Raw genomic sequence first — 22,908 nt, forward strand, 5'->3', positions numbered from 1 at the left:
GAGTCTCTCTCAAAGTCACAGCTCCCAGAGTTACAACGTTTGGACATAGAAATGATTTTCAGATGAGCAGGGAGATAATACAGCATATGATTTTTGGAGGGAACTATGGGAAAGAGGTTTTGTAAAAATTATTATTATTGCTTTATATTTTCCTTTAAAGAAACACAAAGTTTATGACACATCATTTTGAAGTTTCTTAGTTGTCAGATGCCATCTCAGAAAGGCTAAGGCATGCCAGCAAGTTTCTGGAAATGGTCCATTGTTTTGTATGGCCTGTGATGAGTGATCCCTGAGATTTATGCAGGGTCCTTAGAGACTTCATTCCAGGATTGCTTCTTGCTGGTGATAAGCCTTTTTCTGTTACAATTACATAGCCTAATGATTCCTGGGCATCAGCCCATCCTATTGGGCAAATTTCCTGCAGATCAACATGAAGATGTACTCTCATATAGTAATGCTGTATAGATGAATTGATGATTTCACAACTTCTGATAATGATTTTATACAACTCTTAAATTGATACAAATAATCTCAAGCCTCCTATAGAATAAAGCTACAAATAGAGCTCTGTAACCCTTCACGTTTCATGGGCTAATTATACTAGGCTAATAGTACTGGAACACATTTGTGATCAAGGAAAAATACTCATTCTAGGTCAGGTCCAAGGATGAAGCCACAGGTGCTGTGCACTCTGATAAAGTAACGACATGTGAAACTGTTGCTCTGAACTTATAATGAGCTTATAGAATAAAACACTACTTTGAATTTACTACCAATATCCTTCTTTAACAACCCTTTTGTGTAACATTTTATCTAGGAGATAATTATACAAAGAACTTTTGTCTAAGAAGGTATAAACTGTCAAAGAGAAGAAATAAAGTGTGGCATTTGGGGCTAAGCCCCATCCAAAACAACTCCAAGCCACTCCCCTGGCTAAAGAGCAGCCCTTGAGCCAGAGAGAAAAGAGCCCTAACAATTAGGTCTTAAAAAAAAAAAAGATTTATTTATCTTAATTATATGAGTACACTGTAGCTGTCTTCAGACACACCAGAAGATGGCATCAGATGCCATTACAGATGGTTGTGAGCCACCTTGTGGTTGCAGGGAATTGAATTCAGGACCTCTGGAAGAGCAGTCAGTGCTCTTAACTGCTGAGCCATCTCCCCAGCCCAAGCTTCTTACTTTTCTTTCTTCCTTTCTTCCTTTCTTCCTTTCTTTCTTCCTTCCTTCCTTCCTTTCTTTCTTTTCCCCTTAATCCCCTGCTGCTAACAGTAGAAGTTAATTACCAGAAGCCTGAGGCCTTTGGCCTTAGAAGACTGAAGGAGATAAAAGGGTTTGTGGTCCCAAGGGAAGAGCAACAATACCAACCAACCAGAGTTCCCAGGGTCTAAACCACCAGCCTGGGAGCACATAGGGAGGAATCCATGGCTCCAGCTGTATATGTAAGGACATAGGTGGGAGAGGAGGTCCTTGGTGCTGTGAAGGCTGGATGCCCTAGTGTGGGGGAATTCGAGAGTGGGAGGTGGGTGGGTGGGGGCACATCCTCATAGAAGCAGGAGGAGGGGGAATGTGATAGGGGGTTTCTGGGTGTATGGGGGGAAATGGGGAAAGGGGATAACATCTGAAATGTAAATAAAATATCCAATAAAAAAGAAATAGAACATCTACCAAAAGTAAGCTACTTTAGTCCCCTCCCACTCCCCCCCCCCGCCATCCCCCAGAACTGCCAATGCCACCCATCTCTGCCTGCCTCAGTCTACCTGGATCTGGGCTGGTCACTGGCACTTAGTATTTCAATTTAGGCCCAGGTGAAATAATTTGGGGGAAATAGTGTGTGTTAGTTAATTAATTGTGTTTGAGAGGTCAAAGCAATGAAGAAGCAAGCCATTCTATGTTCAACATCTGAAATGGAAGCAGAAAAATATTTTTGCTAAGTATTAAGCCCATTATGTAAAGGAGAAATAAGAAACTCTGCATGCATTTCTCATTTCTATGTTATTTTTCAGCACTCTGTGTTAGCCTTAGCTAACTGGCTCACTGACTTCATGACACTAATATGAATAAGTTAAAATCTACCCATTAGCTCTTCATGGGAACCAGATGCATCTGCTTGGGGTATTCCTATCCTGTGTCTTCCCATTGGAACTTTCTTCCCAATTCCCATTGTCTCACTTTAAAACTCATTTTCATCAGCTCAAATACCCTTTACTATGAAAATTCCAATGTATCCCATGTGAGAAGCAGGCTACCCTAGACTGGACTTTTGCAGAACCTAGATGAGCACTGTGACACCTTTACCTCCCTGACACATATGCATAATCATCTGAAGTAGGGGATCAGGATTAAATGGCAGTACCTAGAGGAGGCATGTCTGATTCCCTTATTCTGAAGCCCACCATTCTGTGCCATCCTATGCATCTGACTTAAGTTCAAAGCTACTTGCAATTGAAGAATAGTTTTTAAAACCTGATTTAACAAGCAAGGTTGATAGGGAACACGCAGGCACCAGAGTAAGAAGCCACTGATTTCTAAGAGGGCAAGAGACTCCACAAGGGAAGCCGCCCTGATAAAGAAAAAGGGAACACTTTGGGGTTTCAGGCAGAAGCAAACATTCCAGGGCAGACTGTGCTGCAGTGGCCAAGAACAGCACACATAATCCAAAACAAAACAAGAACAGACCCTCCTGTGAAAGGCCATTCCAAGGGCCACCATGGTAGAGGGAGACGGAAGGTCCTTATGAAGAAAGAACAAGGCACTGATGTTAAGTCCACCACGCTCTTTGGCATTCACAGAGCACCCACTGATCAAGTAAGGCCTCATTCATGAGTAAAACATCTTTGTTTTCATAAAATCCCAAATTTATCCATCTGTTTACATACATTGTATTGAGATCCCTGCTCTGTCCAGAGCACTACCTGGTTCATGGGGGAGCAGGATCAGGGTGGCCGCACCCATCCTGCTCTGGGGTCCATGTGCAATAGCCACCAGTTCATCTTGCAGATGTCTGTGTATGTCCTATCACTGCTTTCCCCAAGGGAAATAACTTCTAAAGGCTTATGAACACAGACATGATTTTATTTTCTGAAACTTAACAAGTCTAATGCTGAATGAGCTGTGAGCTGTGCTATCTAACCGTCAGCACTGCTACACAGATCCCTAACTGCCCAGAGAGCAGGGTATAGGGAGAACATAGATGTATCTGTGTGTTAGGAAAAAAACCCTGGATCCTAAATTCAGCAGATGTATACAGATGTTGATCACATATTCTTGGATGATTGTTTATAAAACTAAACCTGGATTGTCAGCTTCAAGGTTACAGAATTAAAGTAACTAAGGAAATAGCAACAAAGCAGGACTAAAACAAATGTAGTAAAATTTTAACAAGAGACTTCTCCAAAAGACATGAGAAAAGACAAGGATGAACACAGTAGTTTCTGTGTGCCCTCTCACACCCCATCTGCACTTCCAAGAAGGGAGAGCCTTGGGAAACAGGGTCTTTGGGAGGTGATTAGGAAATGAGAACCCTCATAAGAGGAATCAGCACTGGTTCAAAGAAGCCCCCAGAAAGCTACCTTATAACTTCTGCCATTTATGAGAATGCAGCCCCCTCCCCCAACCTGGACATATGCAAACCATTCACTCTATAGTTTATTAAAGCACTTAAAACAGACTGAGATCACTATATAATTGAATATTAAATAAGTTTAGAACCATGTACCATCACCTCAGAGATTAAGGAAGCCCCAATCTATAGACTCTAAAAGCTAAAATGGGAATTTCTGCCTTTTAATTGAGTCTATTCGTTGTAAAACGAGTTTTACTGATCCTGGATTTAGACACCATGCAATTCATTCATTTAGTGCATGTGTTCTACTCTTTCAGTATAGACATAGAGATGTGCTTTCATGACCACTACCCGAGTTTAGCATCATTTTTCTCCAGAATGAAATCCTATACCCGTTATCATTACTTAAAACCACTCGAAGCAGTCAGTAATCTACTTTCTGTCTCTCTGTGGTTGCCTGTTCTGTGCATGTCACAATATGTGACCTTTACAGTACTTTCTCTCCCTTAGCAAGCATTTACAAAGGTCATATGTGTGGTGGCATGTTATCGATTTCATTCCTTTGTAGTATCATGTGATGTTTCAGCGAATCAATCTATCACATTTTATTTATTCATTAATACACATTTGGCTTATTTCCAACTTCTGGTTTTTATGAGTAGTACAGTTATGAATGTTCAGATTCATGTCTACATGGAGATTTCATTTCTCTTGTGTGTGTGTGTGTGTGTGTGTGTGTGTGTGTGTGTGTGTGTTATCAGTTACTTGCTTAATCTGCTTGGGAACTCCCAGACTACTTTCGAAGCTGATACATCATTCTACACTTCTACCAGCAGTATTTGAGGGCTCCAACTTCTCTACCCACCCAGGGGTATGTTTTCTCTACACCCATTGCAAAATTTAATGTGATAGTCTTACTTTTGATTATTAATCCTTATAAATCTATTGATTTGTTTATTTTACTCTCTTTACATGAATGTTTTGCCTGCATGTATGTATGTACACCATGTATGTGTCTGATGTCTAAGGAGAAAAGAAGAGAGTGTTGGATTCCTTTGGAACTAGGGTTATGGATATTGTAAACTTCCATATGGTGGCTGAGAATTGAATCAGGGTCCTCTGGAAGAGCAGCCATTGCTCTTAACCACTAAGACCTCTAGCCCTCTTAATCTTATGTGAATATGCTATACCATTCTCTTCATCTGTATGACTTAACAAATGGTTTTCACCTTATTAATCCCATAACAAACTGGATCTATGTTCCCAATTTCTCCCCCCCCTCACAAACACACATATACAACCTTTTCCAAAATTAGATACCTAAAGCACATCATACATATATAATGTAAGCAATCCATGACAAGCTATGAATGAATTAAAAGAGCTCAGAAGAAGGGACTGAGATAGCTCAATGGCTACTCTTCCAGAGGACCCTGGTTCGATTCCCAACACCCACATGGAAGCTCTATAACTACAATCCCAGGAGACTGAATGCCCTCTTCTGGCTTTTAAGGGCACTTCATGAACAAGGGCACAGAGATAAGGGCAGGCAAAGTAACCATACACATAAAATAAAAAATAAAGGGAAAAAAAGATGGGGCCAATAGAAAGAGCTATATCTAGTGAGAAAGCAGAAGAGTGGGCAGAGAGAGAGAGCCTGGGAGTTTCTTGTTTAATTGCAAATTAAAGATGATTGCAGGAAGCCACAGGTGTTGTTTCATTCATTCATTCATTCACTCAGTCATCCATCCATCCATTCATTCACTCATCCATTCACTCCTTTTGAGAAACTTCTTCACAAGTGCACTGGGATAGGAGAGTGATCCAGACATAAATAAGAGACCTCAAAGGGGATCTGATAAGGAACCTAGGACACATTAATAACTGTATCACAGGCAGATGAGGACCTCCACAGGCAAGTCCTTGCTATCAGCATAATAATTTGAGAAAATAGTCGCCCACCTGCTCACTAGTGAGACTCAGGGGAAGAAAGCACTGTACACCCAAGCCTCTCACTCATTAAATGTGGCGTTTTGTTTTTGAGACAGGATCTTGCTATGTATCCCAGGCTTGTCCTGAACTCACCACATAGCCCAGGTTGGCCTCTAACTCATGCCAATCCTGTTTGGCCTGTCAAGCAGGGAGATTAGAGGTATGAACCATAACGCCCGGCGTAAATTATGGAGTCTTAGTCTAAGTGGTGGCTGAGCACCTTTTGAATCTACTGAAGCAGACTCAACTGCATCATGGCTCATCCTCCCTGGTGATGTCCCCTTGCTTCTGTCTTCAGAGTCTTGGAAGTCACACTGTTATGATTTTGACTCACTGCCATTTAACCTGTGATCCAGGGACATCACCACAGAGCCATTCCCTTTGTCTCCTCTAAATTCATGCTTGCCACTTCTCAACTCTTGTTTGGGATAAGAGATTTGTTAAACAGCCCTGTAGAAAAGTCAAGTCTGTAATGTAAGGAGTCTTTGAGTTCTTCCTTCATTAAAATAAATGCCTTGATAGCAACTTCTTTAACTCTCTCTAAAAGGCTCTCTGATAAGACTGCTGGGAGCTAAGTTTGAGAAGAGATATAATGTTGAGGGCACTCTGCGGGAAGCAGCATCGACTGCACACTTTACATGTTCCCTCTGCCTTGGATGCTCTTCCCCTGTGAAGCTCACACCTCGGGTCCTTTTGGCTTGCCCATCTATCATAAAGACTCCCCAACTACCTCTATAAAACTGTCCATTCCTACCGTTCCATGGACCCTGTCCTCTGCTTCCGTTTGCAGCACGCTGTTACTCAGCTCTTGCTACAGTGTATTTATTTGCCCCTTGTCTATCTCTAGTCTTTGAATGCCAAGCCTCTGAAGTGAATGGCTTATCTACTTTGTATAAGTGCTCAATAAAGACTGGCTTTACAGAAATAGCTCAAATTGTTATGTACTTTATATATAGTGTCATTTTAATTGCTTTTAAGTCAGTCCCCTTTGGGGTTGAATGACCCTTACACAGGGATCACGTAAGACCATTGGAAAATCCAGATATTTATATTACAATTAATTATAGTAGCAAATTACATTTATGAAGTAGCAACAAAAATAATTTTGTGGTTGGGGGTCACCACAACATGAGGAGCTATAGTAAAGCCTTGCAGCATTAGGAAGGCTGAGAACCACCATTTCAAGCATTATACACCACTATTTCACATAGACAAGAAAATCGAGGTTGGTCATACAAAACTTAGAAGACATAATGTCAAGGTCAAGAGCAGGGCTCATGGAAGCAGATGATCTGGGGCACAGCGCAGCTCAGCCATAGCCTGTCTGGGTAATGTTGGGCAGGTTGCTGAGCCATTGAGTTTTGGGATTTTTCATCTTGAAGGTGTGGTCCTAACAATGCTGTTTCATCACGATGTGAGAAGCCTCTGCTTATCTATGAAGACCTTAAACAGTTTATGGCTCACAGTAGGTGTCAAGCAAAAGTCGAGTAAAAATAAAGAATTCACTAGGGAATACCTTCTAGCAAAACTAACTTTCTCATTCTGACTACTTACTTACACACAACTTCCCGATTAGAACTGGGTTTTCTGGTTCAGCCGTCGACATAGGAAGTACAGGTGTCACTATCCAGGCTTTATGTGCTTCTCATGATGAACTAAGGAGTTGTTCAAGGTAAAAACAGGACAGGACTCTGGACATGGCTGAGGCTCTGACTCCACCAATGTCTTATATAATGGCTCAGTGATTTAGGAATCATTCTCACCAAACAAAACTACCATTTTTTTCTTTTTATCCACATGTCTACACTACAGGTTATAACCACTCAGGAGAAGTGTTGCCTACGAATTCTCTTCTCTAGTCAGTGGAAAATGCTGAGAGGGCAGATAGAAGACTGTCCAAGGAAATGTGGCTTCTGCCAAACCTGCTTCTCTTACTGCCATACAAGACTCTCCCTCTCCTGCTCTCTCTCTATACACACATACACACATACACACATACACACATACACACATACACACATATACACACACACACACACATATACGCTATAGGATTATATTTACTATAGGATTATAGTAACAAGTTGGCTGTGCAGGTTTGTACTGAACAAGGAGATAGAATGTTTGCCCTCACTGGAGAAGAGCAGCCACTGTCACACTATGTGCAGCTCACTAGGGTGGCTCCCTCAGATTACCTTGCCCTGATGATCATGTTTCATCTCCCAGCCCCTCGGTAGTTCCAGCTGTTTGTTAGCAAACATGTTGAGGAATCCCACGAGGTCCCTGTTATGCTGATAGCGTTCAAAGTGGTGGGTGTCCCGCCGGACTTTGGTGATCATGTGCTTCAAACACGTGTTGTTTGTAAACATGCGGTAGGCACTCTGGAGGAAAGAACAGAGAATGACTGTTAGCCTGCCTATGTACACCACAGCATGGTGATTACTGTGTGAGATATATCAGTCCTCTCACAGGATGTGAAACATATACAGAGGCTTCAGCATAACTCCAGACCCATAAGTATCCAGAAGCATCGTGAACATGCAGAAACTGTAGGAAATGAGGCCCTTTCCACTATTGGTTTCTAGCTTTCTAAAGAACAGGCATGTTGGGATATTCCTTTCACATGAGATATTAGCCTCAGCATTGGTTTCAGCAAAGCACACAATCACAAGTATGTGACAGTGGGACTAAACATACCACATGACAGTGAACCCCAATAGCTTGTTCTTCCTCAAAGTTTTGACCAGGTCACTGGCTCAGACAGTCAAACAGTCTAGAAGCCTAGAGTTAAGGTCCAAGCTGTATGGAAAATGCTTGCTCTCTATTTGAACTTCAGAAGCATACACACTACCCAGGTGAGTTGCTCACACTGTCAGTCATGTCCATGAAGACTACAGCAGAGATATTCATTTCAAGACCCCTGGAAGGGGGGCAGACACTCAGGGAAGGGGAGCATAGTTAGAACAGCTTAGAGACCATACCCCATTGTTTTGTTTTGGTGCCCCCCCCACTTGCCGATACACACTCAGCTACATTTATTAAAATACCACTCTATCACAACGAACAAAACAAAAAAAAAAGACTGTCATGTCATAAAGACTGCATTTTCAACTCATTATCAAAGACTACAAAGACTACTTATGTCACAGACTTCCCACATGCTGGTTATTCAACAAATGCATGGGCTAATACATGTGCTAGGCAGCAGAAAGAGAACACCTCTATGGGACCTGTGCTCTTGAATCAGTAGGAAGATTATGATATCTAGGAAATTGACTAGGCTAGAAATTATCCACCCTGAAATTCTATTCTCCACAGACAGATTGAAAGGGCTTCCAGGTCCCTTTATCTTCAGCGTCTCAGAGGTACTAGGAATAATTGAGTCGGGGAGGGGGGTCTTTGAACTTTTCTTCATGGGCTTTGTAATTTCTTCCAGTCTAAGACAGTCCAAAGCAACTTCCAAAGACATCAGAGTACCTGGAAATTGTGTCAATGTAATAACCATCTACCGTCTACATTGTGTCCAGCATTATTCAAAAGATGAATACATGTGACAGCCCTCTCTCCAGGGACCCTCAATGTAGTCACATGTAGCTCACAGAATTTATGAGCCATTGGGAACCCTTATGGAGCTTTCTTCCCTCTGGTGTAGAAAGCACAGAAAGTGGGAACTCTCAAGCCTGGCTTGTGAGTGTGTTGGGATCCAGAGAACCCTATAACCTGATCTGGAAAGAGAAATAACTCTTTGTTAGCTTAAGTCACTGGCATGTGTCAGTGCCTTCTTCGTGTGCAACAAAAAGTGTTCTCATTAGCTCCTTATCATAGATAGTTTTTGCTTTGTATCTAAAATATTTTCCCTATCAAAATACATAGAAGGAGAGAAAATGGAGGGAAGGAGAGAGGGAAGTAAAGAGGGAGGTAAAATGAAGGGAAGCAGGGAGGGAGGGAGAGGGAGGGAGTGTGATTAGCTATAGTGAACCATCTCCAACCTTAGCTTCTTAAACTGGAGTCTCAAATACTTTTAAGTATTTCAGCCCTCTAGTCTAAAGAAGGATTGTTTTTGATGGCTGGAAGCAGTTGTGAGGTCCAGAGCCTTTGTACTGCAAAGAAGGCAGGGGCTCAGGGGGCGCAAGAACATTGGAAAACGATATCATGAAAACAGGGAGGACAAACAAAATTATTTGGAGGTTGCCAGAGAGAAATCTGGACTAGCTAATACTTTCTCCTGTGCTTACCCTTGACTTGAAGTTTACACTGCCACCAGCAGGCTCATGCTTCCTGCAATGGCTCTGCCCTCAGGTTTGCACATGACCAAGGCAAGCTTCAATGCCAATGACCATACCAGTCTGTGTGGCTATGACAAAGAGCTTTCAAGCTGCGCTCTCTAACAAGGCTCTCAGTGAACAAGCTATTGCATAAGGATTGTGTTGAAGAGACCATTCTCGGGCCATTGTTCTAAGTAGGTGTGCCAAGTGACAGGGCACAGGGAGTCCTAATCTAGAGCACCAGGCACATTCCTCCTGCCTACTGAGGAGAGGCAGAAGAATGTTAGTAGAGCAGGACATGGCAGGTAGGGTCAGGAATCCATCCCAGCCTTGGGCTTGGTGTGATTCCCTTTGAATGGACAGCTCCTTAGGCGTGGGAATCTTACCTGGGTCTTATAATTAATTATATCCTTTTATCTTCCTCCTCCCCACTCAGTGAGACACATAACACAGTGCCAGGTTTGACTGATCTTGGAAAAAACATCTATCAAAGTAAATTAAGTGTAAGAAGTATTTTTTTTCCTCATTAGTAAGTAGTAAACAACCATTAGATTCACAGTCTTTTCACGTCTATGAAAAAAAACATTCACATGACTGTCAGAGTCTAAAGAAAACACCTTCCTAGGCAACTACATTTTCATAAATAAAGCATTTTTGAACAAACATATATGTAAACATGTAACACATACACTGCTGTGTGTACATACATATATAGTGTATAATGAGTATATAGGTATATAGAGTTAGAGATAAAAGTTTAAAGCATATTTGTATTCCAGTTTACATAAAATTATACTGCCACAGCTGCAGCAACAAAAACAATCTCAATTTGCCTCAATTTGATCAACTATGAGAAGGAGTAAAATATCTTCTAATCTTTTTCATAACACAGTAAGACTCAAAACCAGTAGAATTACGAATATGAAATTGCTTTGAAGACATAAAGGCCATTGTGAAATACATGATATATGTAATTAAAAGACTGTATGAGGGGGTTTCTATCAATCTAGCTATGTTAGAACAGAGAAATATAATAGTAAAACTATCTTCTACTTTCAGCCTTTGATGCTTGTGGGCTGGCAGCCCACTTTCTATTAACTGAGGGGTCTCATAACCTGTCATTAACTATGTGCTAAGTTCTGCCTGTGTGAAACCCTGAGGACACAGACCTGAACACTCAAAAGCAGGAGGATGGTCCATTATAATGAGAATAACAAAAGTCACAGGGTGAAGAACATGCTAGAACAAACTGGCAAAGCCAGCACAGCTGGCTTGATCCAGTGAAGAAACACTCAGCGGGTGGGCTCAGACTGACCTAGTAGGTCTTAGTGGAGGGTGTCTTTTGCAAGGCCCAGTGTTAAGAGAAAAGAGGGCTCTTCATTTCCCCTCTGGGGGTCAGTGGTTCTAGTTAGGTAAAAGAATTTCTCATTCAAAACAGTAGGTTAGAACACAGTCAATGCTGCGTGTTATTTCATGGCAAACGATCTCACTGGGAATCTGGATGTGGACTCCACTGTGGTTAACTGAGCAGGCAAATGTTAACAGGAGATGAGGCACCTTTAAATGGTGTCCGACCAACAGAAAGTTTTGGTTTCCTTTCATGGGAAGAAACACCCCTTTTAGCATTTCCTTTGTACTCCAAGACTGCCTTTCCCAGCCTCTTGCTTCTATGCTGCCCACTTCCCAATAAGAAATCAGGACTCAGTGGCTGAATGAAGGACTTCATTAGCACAATTTTGCTAAAACTAATCCCGTTAGAGCTGAAATGGCTCATCTTTGGCTAGTGTTTGAGGCTTTAGAAGTGAAAAATATTGAAACTAAGTTAAAGGGAATGCTTCTTTGGTTGTTTGCAAAATATGAAACACTCAGTTCTTAGTAATCAACCACAATGCAACTGTAGGTGACAATCTGAACCTTGATTAACTGATGTTGACGTTCTTCTTTCATGATGTGGTGGCTGAAGCTCCTGGATTGCTGGGTCTAATTTCATCTACTTCCACCAATTTAAAAACTGCCACTAAATACACCACTCCTGAACAACATCTTCCACTCAGAAAATTTTCATCAAGCATAGGTAATCTGAATTTAGATTTGGAAAATAACCTCACTGACTTGCTAGCAAATGCCTCTTGTGTTCCTAAGGAGCAAGTCAGTGATGTTGTTTATCACTCACTAAACAAAACTTACTAATAACAAAAGCAAGAAATACTGGTTCCAGAATAGGCCAGTTAGTATATGGAAATAGTCCCATATGCTACAACCTGCATTAATACTATTTTTACTTAATTTGATTTTAGATCATTTCATTTTAAATTGTTTCACCAAGTTTTAAATAGTGTTTCACAATAACACAGAAGAGAACTCACATTAGCAGAAACCCCTGTAAACTGTCAGTTCATCTACTGTGGGACAGCAGTAACTCTTGATGTTTAAGAGTATGTTTAAGATGATGTTTGTAAACTTTAAAACAACTTTTCTTTATTAAGATCTAAGGAATTTAACAAGTGAATGAATGCATTTCTAAAGATCACTAAGAATCAGGGTAATAATTTTAGTGTGTATGTTGAAGATATCATTCTGCTACGTATAATTAAGTGAACTTATGTATCATGTAAGTTAGACAAATACAGGATCGGGCACATGAGTAACAAAATCTTGAGTTAGTTTAGGGACAATTTTGATCTCCACCAGAAGAGGGCAGTAGAATCTGTGTGAAAGTTACCACAACACAAATGAGAAGCATCGAAACCTCTCAGTTTTCTTCATTGTTATGGCAACTGTATGCCTGTTTATGTTTGCTCTTATCAGCATGGATCATGTAAATTGATGCTATGTGATCTATGCTGACCTTTCACACAGCTTAGTTCTCCAAACTGTTTTAATAAACAAGAAGAGTTCCAAATCTCAACACTTATTTTCAATGTTGAATATTTACAATAACATAAATAAGGATTTACTGAAACAGCTGTACACCACAAAGAATTCAATTAAAAACTAAGAAAATAAAAAGTAAGTTAAAAATTCAAGAAGGTTTACTTTATAATATTTGTTACTCTCCAAATAAGAAAAAAAAAAAAACCGTGTCTGTAAAAAGATTATGCCTATACATCCATACCTAAGACCTTAACGAAAATTCCAGAAACTTTAATTTGTGTCAAATATAAGTCATAAAATAAGACTTCCTTACTTACAGAATTTAAATTTTATAGACATGCATCTTTTTAGCCAGTAATGAATACAGTTTGGGTAGAAGGAAGAAGAGGAAGAAAAGTAAAATCTTTAGAGAAGAATGTTTTTAACTACAGATGCGCTATCCAGAGAAAGGAATTTTAAAATCACACTCAAGTGTAGAACAGAGAAAGCTAGCATCTCATGAAGAGAGAGTGTGCAAGAAAGCCTGAGTTGAGCTGCTGTATGCCAATGTCCAGGGCTTATAGGCCTCAGCTTTCAGGAATGCAGCTAGGCCATGTTTACTTAAAGGACCACACAGATTCCTGAGACTCACTGCAGCCCTGTTAGACCAGAGCCTGTAAGGAACCAACAATTTGCATTTATCTGAAAAAAAATCCAGTTTAAAAACCACAGCTTTGAACCACAGTTCATCAATTGGTTAATGATACTGCAGGGCAGGAGCTTGCAGCTGACAGCCAAGGCAGAGAAGTCGGAAGCCCCACTTAGTGATGGCACCAGTAGTCTAACTCAGTGGGTGGTTGGGAAGAATTCACACTGCAGAAAATGGTAAATGAAAACCAGGGCTTGATTCCTTGTTTTGTGACCTGTCCAGACGATGGGCCAACTGTCTGACCACAAACAAGATATCACTAAAGCCCTCCTGGCATACAGGTCTACATATTGTCCTTGTCTTAAAATGTTTATACTCTGCCCCTTTACAGAGAAAGTTTTGTAGACCAAAGACCCTGATAGAGATGACATGCTAACAAAGCCTCACATCAAATGGAGCTGTTACATCAGGGACAGCTCACAGATACAAAGTGAAGAAATGTATTTCCTGGCACAACTGAAAAGGCAATGACCTCGGTGGCAGGAGTCCGGGGGTCCAGCTTTCCTGTTTTACTGCTATCTTACTTATCAACACAAAGCACTCCCATTCCAATACACTTGTACATTAATAAGGGCGGCCAAAATCAGTAACATCTTCTTACTGTTATTCGTAAAGCATGTATGATAATTCCTCTAATAGACAAATTTATTTTTTAAAAAAATACACAGATACACATACATGAATGCAGGTAGCCTCCTCCCCATTCCATAGTCTCACGTAACTCGGGCTGGCTTCTGCTTGCTAGGAAGCCAAAGATGACCTTGAACTTGTGATCCTCTGATTGCTTCTACCTCTCCCTGGGGTTAGTTACAGTAATACAACATATTTAGTTCACCTGGGTTGGAACCCAGGGATCTGGGCAGACCAAGTGAGCTCTAACCACAGGAAGCCTTTTTCTTCCACATATTCCAAATGGTTAGAAGCAGCAATGTTCTTCTCCCTTCCAGAACACAGCACACAGAGCTCTACACAGCTCAATCTCTAACGATACGCACTAGTACAAGCCACTTCTATGCCTCGCCAAAGGGCCTGTTCTCTGCATAGCATCCAGAATGAACTTTTAGAAGTCCAAGTCACTCCCGCAGAAGAAACACAGTTAGAACAAAGTTCATGCAAAGCCCAGATTTACTCCCAGATCCTGTAAACTCTATATTCAGCTTTTATGTTCGGTTCTCCAAACTTACTTGTAGCATGTCAGACTCCTGTCCCCAAGGCATAACTCTGCTTAACAAAGAGGCTTTGCTGTCCCTTGATATCTTGCAACCGTGTGGGTGTGGATGTGGCTCCCGTGAAGATGCCTGTTGGCCACCCAAGCCCCCTTGCTCCCTGCCCTCACCCCTGTCATACCACATTATTAAAATTTTCTTTTATTAGTCATTGTTCTGCTGCCTCCATCTCGCTGGGCCTGTCTTGCTTACCACTCTACTCCCCAAGTCTAGACCATTCCAGGGAAATCACAGGGATTTAATAAATATGAAGAGAATGATTAAACAGACAAACACATAAAAGCTTGTGTTATCTGACTCTAAGCCCAAAGCCCTTCTGTGCATAGCATGATAGTTTTTATGTCTTGTGGCAATTCTAAACGTTAGTCTATTCTTCCTTGTTCAGAAGTCTACTCCCTAGAATCATCCTACACACACACTTGAGTTCAGGGAGCTCCAAACCTGACTTTCCCTGTATCCCAGGCTCTCTCTCTCTCCGAGCGCCAGACTGCACTGCACCCAGCTTCAGTGATTATCACGAGAGTCATGAATGTTTTACTTTGCAGGCCCTGTCTCTTCTATCTAGAGTGCTCTTGATGGCAGTGTTTCTAAGGCAAGCTCCTATTCAGCCTTCAGAACCCTTTGCAAATATATTTCCAGCTATGGCCCCTTCCCTGTGCATTCCTGGTGGAGATATACACCCACCGTCCCTACCCTTGCTACTGTATAATCAACAAAACGCTGGAATGTAAGTTTTCACTGCTGGGATTCCAAGACCCACAGATGCAGTCGCCTATATGTTCCTACCACTTGGCTCAGTACCTAGTATATAATCCAGGAATTAATAAAAAGTTAGCAAACGTGCAAAAGCCTGCCCTCCCACAGGCTGTGAGGATAGATACCATACTATTCATGCTCACCCTCTAACCAGGTCCTTTTTGTTTCTATTTAAACCTTTAAATCAGGACATAACACAGGACATAAACCTGTTAATCTAGGTAGATGTACATGCTTATAATGTTAGGCAGAAATACATAAATATCAGTAAACAGGTACACAGAAACCACTGCACAGACATCTCCAGGTACTGAGACCAGGCCAGCACCTACTTTCTCCTTTAGTCTAGTCTAGTCTGATTTCCCTAAGATATTTAATTTGTTTTGCCACATTCGATATTTTTCCCTTCATTCTAACTTCCCTTTATTATCACTTATCAATGTGAGAATGTTACCATTCATCAGGATACGGTAACTCATTGGTGGATAAGCATAATTCTAAGTAGAACTAGAGCCTCCTAAAAGCATAACTGAAGGTAGCCATCAGTAAGGTGCCATCCATGAAAGATATTAGCAGGACATCACCTGACTCCAGATCAACTGAAATGATCCTGCACTTCATGGCACTCAAAACATCGGAAAATAAATTTTTGCTGCTTATACGCTGGTCAGTTCCAAAGGTTTTTGTTTTCGTTTGTTTGATCTTTTGGATGTCTGTTACATATACTAAGTTTACATTGGTGTGGTGGTTTAAAACCCAAGGTACTTAACAGGTTGGGACATGCTAAGAACTCAGGAAAAACTCCGATGACCCCTATGATTATTCCCTGAGTAAGGGTCATTTTCTTTGGCCTGTTGTTTTTCTGGAATGTTTCTCCAAGATTTGCTACTCACAGGGTTAGAATGCAGCACGGTGAAGAACTCTGGGCTGATGAGGAACTTCACAGGGGGCGACTGTAACAGCAGCGTGAGCCTGGATCTGGAGGTAGAGTGGGGCAGGACGTTCTCCCGACGGAAGTCTAAGCAGACAGATCATAAAGGCTTCAGAACTAAACAGCGCAAACGGTCCTTACATTTGCTGTGACTTCAACTCCCTAGACTATACTTTTTTTTATTTGCCAAAAAATGCATGCATGAACCTGATAATTCTTAATGACACTAATTTTTAATTGTTGTGAACATTGCTAATGCCTCCATAGCTTCTTAAAAATGGCCAGACTCTTGTTCCATTTTGACACAGATTTGGAGACTATGATAATATATCATCTACTTGGTTTTGTGATACTTCTCCTCAGAACTCATAAAAGGCTAAGTGTTTAAGACTTGTGTTGAATTTTGATATTTTTTAAAACCTTCGTGTTTTAGCTCTTAGGAAAGTGCCATTCTCTTAAAGAACAGCTCATTTCTTAGAAATCTTGGCTCCTCTGCTACATTTATGGGGTTACAGCCAAAGGCTCTCTCTTACCTGCGCTGGCTTGATGAAAGTCGGCCTCCTCCCCTGCCCCATCGATAGCACTGGTATTTTCCTCAGGCCTCTCATTAGTCATGGTTCTGCGGATGCTCTGATAACTAAAAGCATAAACATGGAATTACTTGCCGAACTCCTGAAGCCACCCTAGGGCCCAGAAGTTCCAGACCACCAGCCTCAACTGCTGCCTCCCAGGGTCACATCCTCCCCCTTCCGAGCCACCTGTTGTGTAAATGACAACGCACTGAAGCTCCACTCCTCACCATTTATAATTTTCCCAACAACCTAATAAAACTTAGAACCGAGTCCCTTAACCAAAACAAACAAAAAAACCCCAAAACAAAACAAAACAAAACAAAACAAAAACTCATCTATAATGAAGGAAAGAGCAGGTTTATGTTCTACAGCAATCAATTTTTGACAAAGAATGACTGCTTTGAACAGGTGAAGTGGATAACACTGCATTGTAAGGGAAGATGTCTTAGGTCAGAAGTTTGGCTTCAAATCCTAAATGTGTATGTCTGCCTTACTAAAATCCAATGCTGTTGGCCGACTACAGAAATTAAGATGACTTCCTCTGGAGTTTCCCAACAAGGCAAGTGTGTACGGATGTTTATGCTTTTTTTTCTTTTTCAAGAGAAGTCCAGATTTAGCTAAGTGAGAGGACATTAAAGTTGGAAGAAACAGCCAAGTCTTCTATGCTGTACATGTAAAAGCCCAACCACAGAAGAGAGAAGTAACGCGGATCGAGAGAGCTCACCGCCGGTTCAGCTGCTCCATTTGCTGTATGGAGTTAGATCTCTGCAGGACCTGTGGGGCAGGGGGAGCTGTAGGCCGCTGCCACGTTGTGGTTCTGTTTACATGGTCCACGTAGAAGATCCTGCCGTGGCTGTCAATTCGTGCCTCCCAGTCTAAAGAGCAGGAAGGCACCAAGAGGGATAAGGAGGAGGAGCTGGGCCAGAAAGGTGGTTCATTAAGTTCAACACAAGTTTTCTCTCTCTCACGCACGCTATAATTTGTGGCTAATAACATATACCTCACTGCGTAGCCTAGCTTCCTCCCCAGTCCACTTGGGAAACTGTTGTTACTAGTTATTAAGTCTCTGCAGCATGCATAATACAAAATTCTTTTTTTTAAAGCCTTTCTAAATGTAAAGACTCTTTCACCACCCTTACCCTCCATGTGTGATTGCCATTTGGAAAAGTACATGTAGCTGGTATCACATTTTTCAGAGTTTCACATAAAAAAAATGGTATTTATTTTTCACCCAAATTTTATCTTTTTCTTCCTTCTTTAGCTTCGTAGTTTCCCTCATCACTTTAGGAGAAACTTCCACATGGGTGTTTATACACAATAGTGGTAGATGTGTGTGCTTTGGAAGGAAAGTAGCTAGATAGCCATCCACACAATTCATAGTAACCAACCAGCATCCTTAGCCACACACTTCAGTCTGCTCTCTCCTGGCAAGAAAGACATTTTCAGAGCGAGGACAATTTCTTCCCTCCAACTTTAGATAAATATGAAGCTTTGGAAGATTACTGAATTATATATTGAGTAGCACAGTAAGTGTGTTGGTCTCTGTAAACCACTGTACAACTGCATGTTCAGTAAAATCAGGGAGCAGGTCTTGTCTTCAGAATCTTGTTCCTGTGACCAGACGGCCACTCCCTGTTTAAATTGACAAAGCATTTTTTTTTTAATTCAGGAAAAAAATCTTTCTACGTTCATATCCCTGGGTACATTAATTTAAAAATTAATTAACACTTTTCTCCAGAGAAGTACAATTAGCTCAGATTTTCCACATGATCACAAAACTCATCAACAGACTCTCTGGAGCTGGGCAAGAGCCCACAAGGAAGACATAGTTCTCACTACCTGTGGTATTTGGGCGGGAAGTGAATGGAACAACTATCTCAACCAAACCCTTAGGGTTGCAAAGCCTGCACTGCAGGCCCACTGCGCAAGGCCACCAGTAAAGGCCACTGCTTTAGCTGTGGGTGTAGAGGCATCTTACACTGACTATGGCCCATTGTTACAACTGTCCAGAGAAAGAAAAGTTGAGCAGAGATAAAGAACCACACAGACAACAGCCTCTAAATGCCACTCACATTCCAAGGTAAGACAGGCACGATGAAGTCGCCTATACATCCGAACTCTTGGGCACAGCTACAACTTCACCAAAAGGACATTTCTGAAAGGCCTTATCCCTGCTCGGTGTGACACACAATGGTAAGCATTTTCCAAACCCTTCTGATCTGCTCTAAAGTTTTGTTTGGCTCCTGTACACTTGCTTGTCCCAAATATCTCAAGAGCCAATTGTTCCACCTCATTTCTTTCTTATTAGTGGTGTGATAATTTACCTATAAAGAGCATGTCAAGCCAAATACATGAAAACAGGTAGCAAAGTTTCCCCCAAGTCTGTTTATAGTAGCTCTCAATTTAAAAAAAAAAAAAAAAAGCAGGATAGGTCAGAGATTTAAAAAGAAGAGAAAACCAAGTAAAGGAATCAGACAGAATCCAGCCAAGCTTCCATGTTGAGGCTGTTACTAAGAACTGGCTCTAAAGATCTGGCACGTGAAGCAGAAAGAAAACACAACCGCTGCATACTCTCCACTCCCTGACCAAAGAAAGGTCCAAAAACCCAAAGCCTTCAGAGATGGAGTTGTTTCCTCGGAAATAACTAAGTAAAGATTTACCTAAGGAGATGTGCATGCAGCCTGCTTAACAGATTATATGGGCAGCAAAATGGAGAGATTTAGAAGAAGGATCCCCCAAATATAGTTACCATTGTGTCTTTTGCAAACCATGTAATAAGAGAACAAATTATTTTAAGTGATATAATTCTATAAAAAGCAATAATCCTTTTATTTGCTTTCCACAAAGCCCAGAAATAACCCTAACTAATCATTCATTAAAGACATTTTTTTTTATGTACAATAGGAAGAATAAGATGCCAGAACCACAGATTTGCTCTCTAAGAATCCAGGATAGTGAATGTACTTCGAAGGCTATTCATATCAGATAGCACATCTCCGCAATACTGCTGACTTCAAGTGGGTGTTTGGCACTGGATTCAGAAAGGCTGTTATATCCTTGGCATTCTTCTGTCCTGAGTGGTCACTGCTGGTAGGATGATTCACTACCATCACCAAGACCATGGTTACTCTGGAAGGTATAACCTCTTGAATGTCTTTCTGCTGGACCTGATTTGTTCTTCATATAAGAATGCATAGGACCACTCACTTCACACCATCATAGTTCCTCTCAGATGCATGCCACTAACTATTAAGGGGCAGAGTTAGCAGGCAGGATCTGGATCCTTACTTTCTTCTCCTGCCACGGTGTAACATAAAGTGAACACCATCAGGATGGAAAACGACAGAGAATAATACGCTGGGATGGGTCTCAGCACATAACCCTGGATGATACAAGATCTAGTTTCTAGCTTAGTGACAGTTTTGCTGTGAGACCTTCAGGAAGCTACTATGTCTCAATGCATCACCATTTCAGTAGAAAACTAGAGGACAGACCCAGTTTTTTAAGGTTTCCTCTACTTCTAAAAGTCAACACATCTATAAAACAATGCCAGTTTTATTACATCGGGTTCAGAAAGGATCTAGCAACATCTTAGTGTCATCCATGCGCCTTATAGACTAGGCTACAAGTTAAGCCTTGCGCACTTAGGGTGGGTCTCCAGAACTGCTCTGTACCCTCACGTTAGTTCTAAACGGACACTGGACACTGGTGTTCCACATAACATTTCCCTACATAGACAAATACATGGCAATAATGAGGTTGGAAAACTACCTGCTGGCTCTGTGTCCCAAGGTACCTGTGTGTGTGTGGGGGGGGGGGGTTTGGAAGGGAAAGGGTCTGTCAGATGCCAGACTTGGTCTGAGAATCTTCATAGAAAAGCTGATTCCTAAGACACACCCAGGTCTTCAGATCCCAGGACTCAGTTATTTCCAATTCTACCAACCTTCTCCCATCATTCCTAGACACACAGAAAGCTGAGAAACACTGACAGAAATGAATAGGAACTTACACAATAGCTAATGTGCCAACCAAACCCATGGAACAAACAGGAGTTCTCGAGTTCATAGGAGACTAAGCTTCTCCCCACAGGCACGGCCTGAAATCCGGTCTCTTAGATTCCATGTGCATTAAATATCAATACAGTCCATTTAAAAGATGCTCTGTAAGACACACTCACAGTGATGGTAAAACTATCCCAAGGCCACTGTCACAGCACTGGTCCCTAGATAGGGTTCAGAGGCAGGAAAGGCCTTACTTTTTTGATATGTATGGGAAGTGGGCACAGGGAAGGAATGCCGATGACCAATCTGCTCTTTTCACTAACCTTCCTCACTTCCTTCAAACTGGGCCCTGGACTTCTCTGGCCTCTCAGTTAATAATCAGTGCTATGTAAGCCCATCTCAGTGAGTGAGGACAGTACTGTGAATGACTGAACAGAAAATTCTTCCCACATGCACAGGTCCCTCACTAAAAAAGGGATATGACAAAGTCACTTTTACTCTGTGGGTTTATCGCCATGTTAAACAAGGACACTGAAATACCATAAATAGGGATCCTGATTTCAGAAGAAAACACCGCTTATCTTTTAAAACTGTAATTTCTAGATCAAAATTACATCCAACAAGTACTGGAGTAACTGAGCATGACTAGGAGGGTGCTTGCTATCAACACAGTCATGCAATGCTATGCTCCCTTCTTCAACGCCCAGAAACTCTATGGTTGAGCTACATTCACATACAAAGCTCTTCTAGAACTCTCTTCTGACGTTCCCAATCCATTCTGGTCCAGTTATACCAAAATATGCCCAAAGAATACAGTATTCAATTTTTTTATCCGAATGTATAAAAAAAGGGAGGGATCCATGAACAACAGATTTCAGAAGGATCGAGCCAGTTACTTTAACTACACTGATGGCATTCAGCGCTCCTGGCAGCTCCCTCCAAAAGTCACCACTTGGGATTTCAGTACTAGAAAGGCCTGCACTTCTCTTTACATCCCATTATTTGACGAATACGAAGGTCCCATCTTTTTCTCATCCTCATACATGACAAGACAGGAGAGCCGAGAGTGGAGAAGACAGTGAGGAAATAGGACAAACAACAAACCAGGAGGTCTCCCTCCAGCACAGCACCGCATCTACAGTGCTGCATGCTCAGTCAACAAAGTGAGCTGCTCTCAGCATCTCACTGTCAGGGACCCCAGAAACTTAAGCAGACTTCATATTTTGTGCTAATTAGGAGTGAAGAGTATCACTTATTTAGGTTCAGAACCATTTCCCCCACACCCCTGATCCTCAACTGTCTATTAAAGCACTCAGCATCTTCTAAAAGTAAAACATTAACACACCCTTTAAATCCTCAAACAGTGGTTATAGCTCCCAAAATTCTGTAGGCTAATTTCTGAAATTAATAGCATGTCCTGTATATCCCTGAGGGGATAAGACCCTGTATTTAATAATTTAAAATGATGGAAGAGATAAAAGCTAGTACATTGCAGGGTGTGGTTTTTCTAAGAAAACCTGCCCCATCTTGCCTAGTCACTGAATGAAATCATGCTGCTGTAAAGCATAATTTTAAAAAGTTTTCTTATGCAACTGATGCCTGAAATGTATGGATTATGGCATTGGCTCCATGGGCAGAACAATGCTTGCTCATCCAAGCTGCCCTTTCATTTACAACAGTACCAAAGAGGAGTGCCTGTACAGAGCATCCCGATTACAGCCACTTGGTCGAGTGACATCTCCCAGACACCTTCTTCTCCAGGACCCAGAGAAGAGATCTGCCTGTCACCTTTGCACACTGCCAGTAAGGTAAGCCTTTAGCTAACAGCTGCTCACTTGGTGGGAGAGCCTCGTCTACCCTCTGGTACCGGCTGACGTCCTGACGTACTGAAGGTAGTGATCTCAAGGGCTGGTGGCCATTGCTTTGAGAACCTAGGGTAAAAGGTAGAAAGTTACCCAGGTATTGCTTTTCCTTTTGCATCAAAATTAATCTCTCTCTCTCTCTCTCTCTCTCTCTCTCTCTCTCTCTCTCTCTCTCT

General features: G+C 41.5%; 1 protein-coding gene across 1 annotated transcript in view; it reads right to left on the bottom strand.

The window, feature by feature from the left end:
• Positions 1 to 22,908, bottom strand: part of Hecw2 (HECT, C2 and WW domain containing E3 ubiquitin protein ligase 2) — a 203,930-nt gene that overhangs the window by 86,142 nt on the left and 94,880 nt on the right. Inside the window, exons 9-13 of the mRNA XM_028765597.1 lie at positions 22,706 to 22,801; positions 17,594 to 17,744; positions 16,831 to 16,934; positions 16,260 to 16,384; positions 7,753 to 7,938 (exon numbers count right to left, since the gene is read on the bottom strand). Coding sequence (XP_028621430.1) covers positions 7,753 to 7,938; positions 16,260 to 16,384; positions 16,831 to 16,934; positions 17,594 to 17,744; positions 22,706 to 22,801 — 662 coding nt within the window. The remainder of the gene's footprint in view (positions 1 to 7,752; positions 7,939 to 16,259; positions 16,385 to 16,830; positions 16,935 to 17,593; positions 17,745 to 22,705; positions 22,802 to 22,908) is intronic.

The sequence above is a fragment of the Grammomys surdaster genome, unplaced genomic scaffold (assembly GCF_004785775.1).
Source record: "Grammomys surdaster isolate TR1022 unplaced genomic scaffold, NIH_TR_1.0 165, whole genome shotgun sequence".
NCBI classification, from domain to species: Eukaryota; Metazoa; Chordata; class Mammalia; order Rodentia; family Muridae; genus Grammomys; species Grammomys surdaster.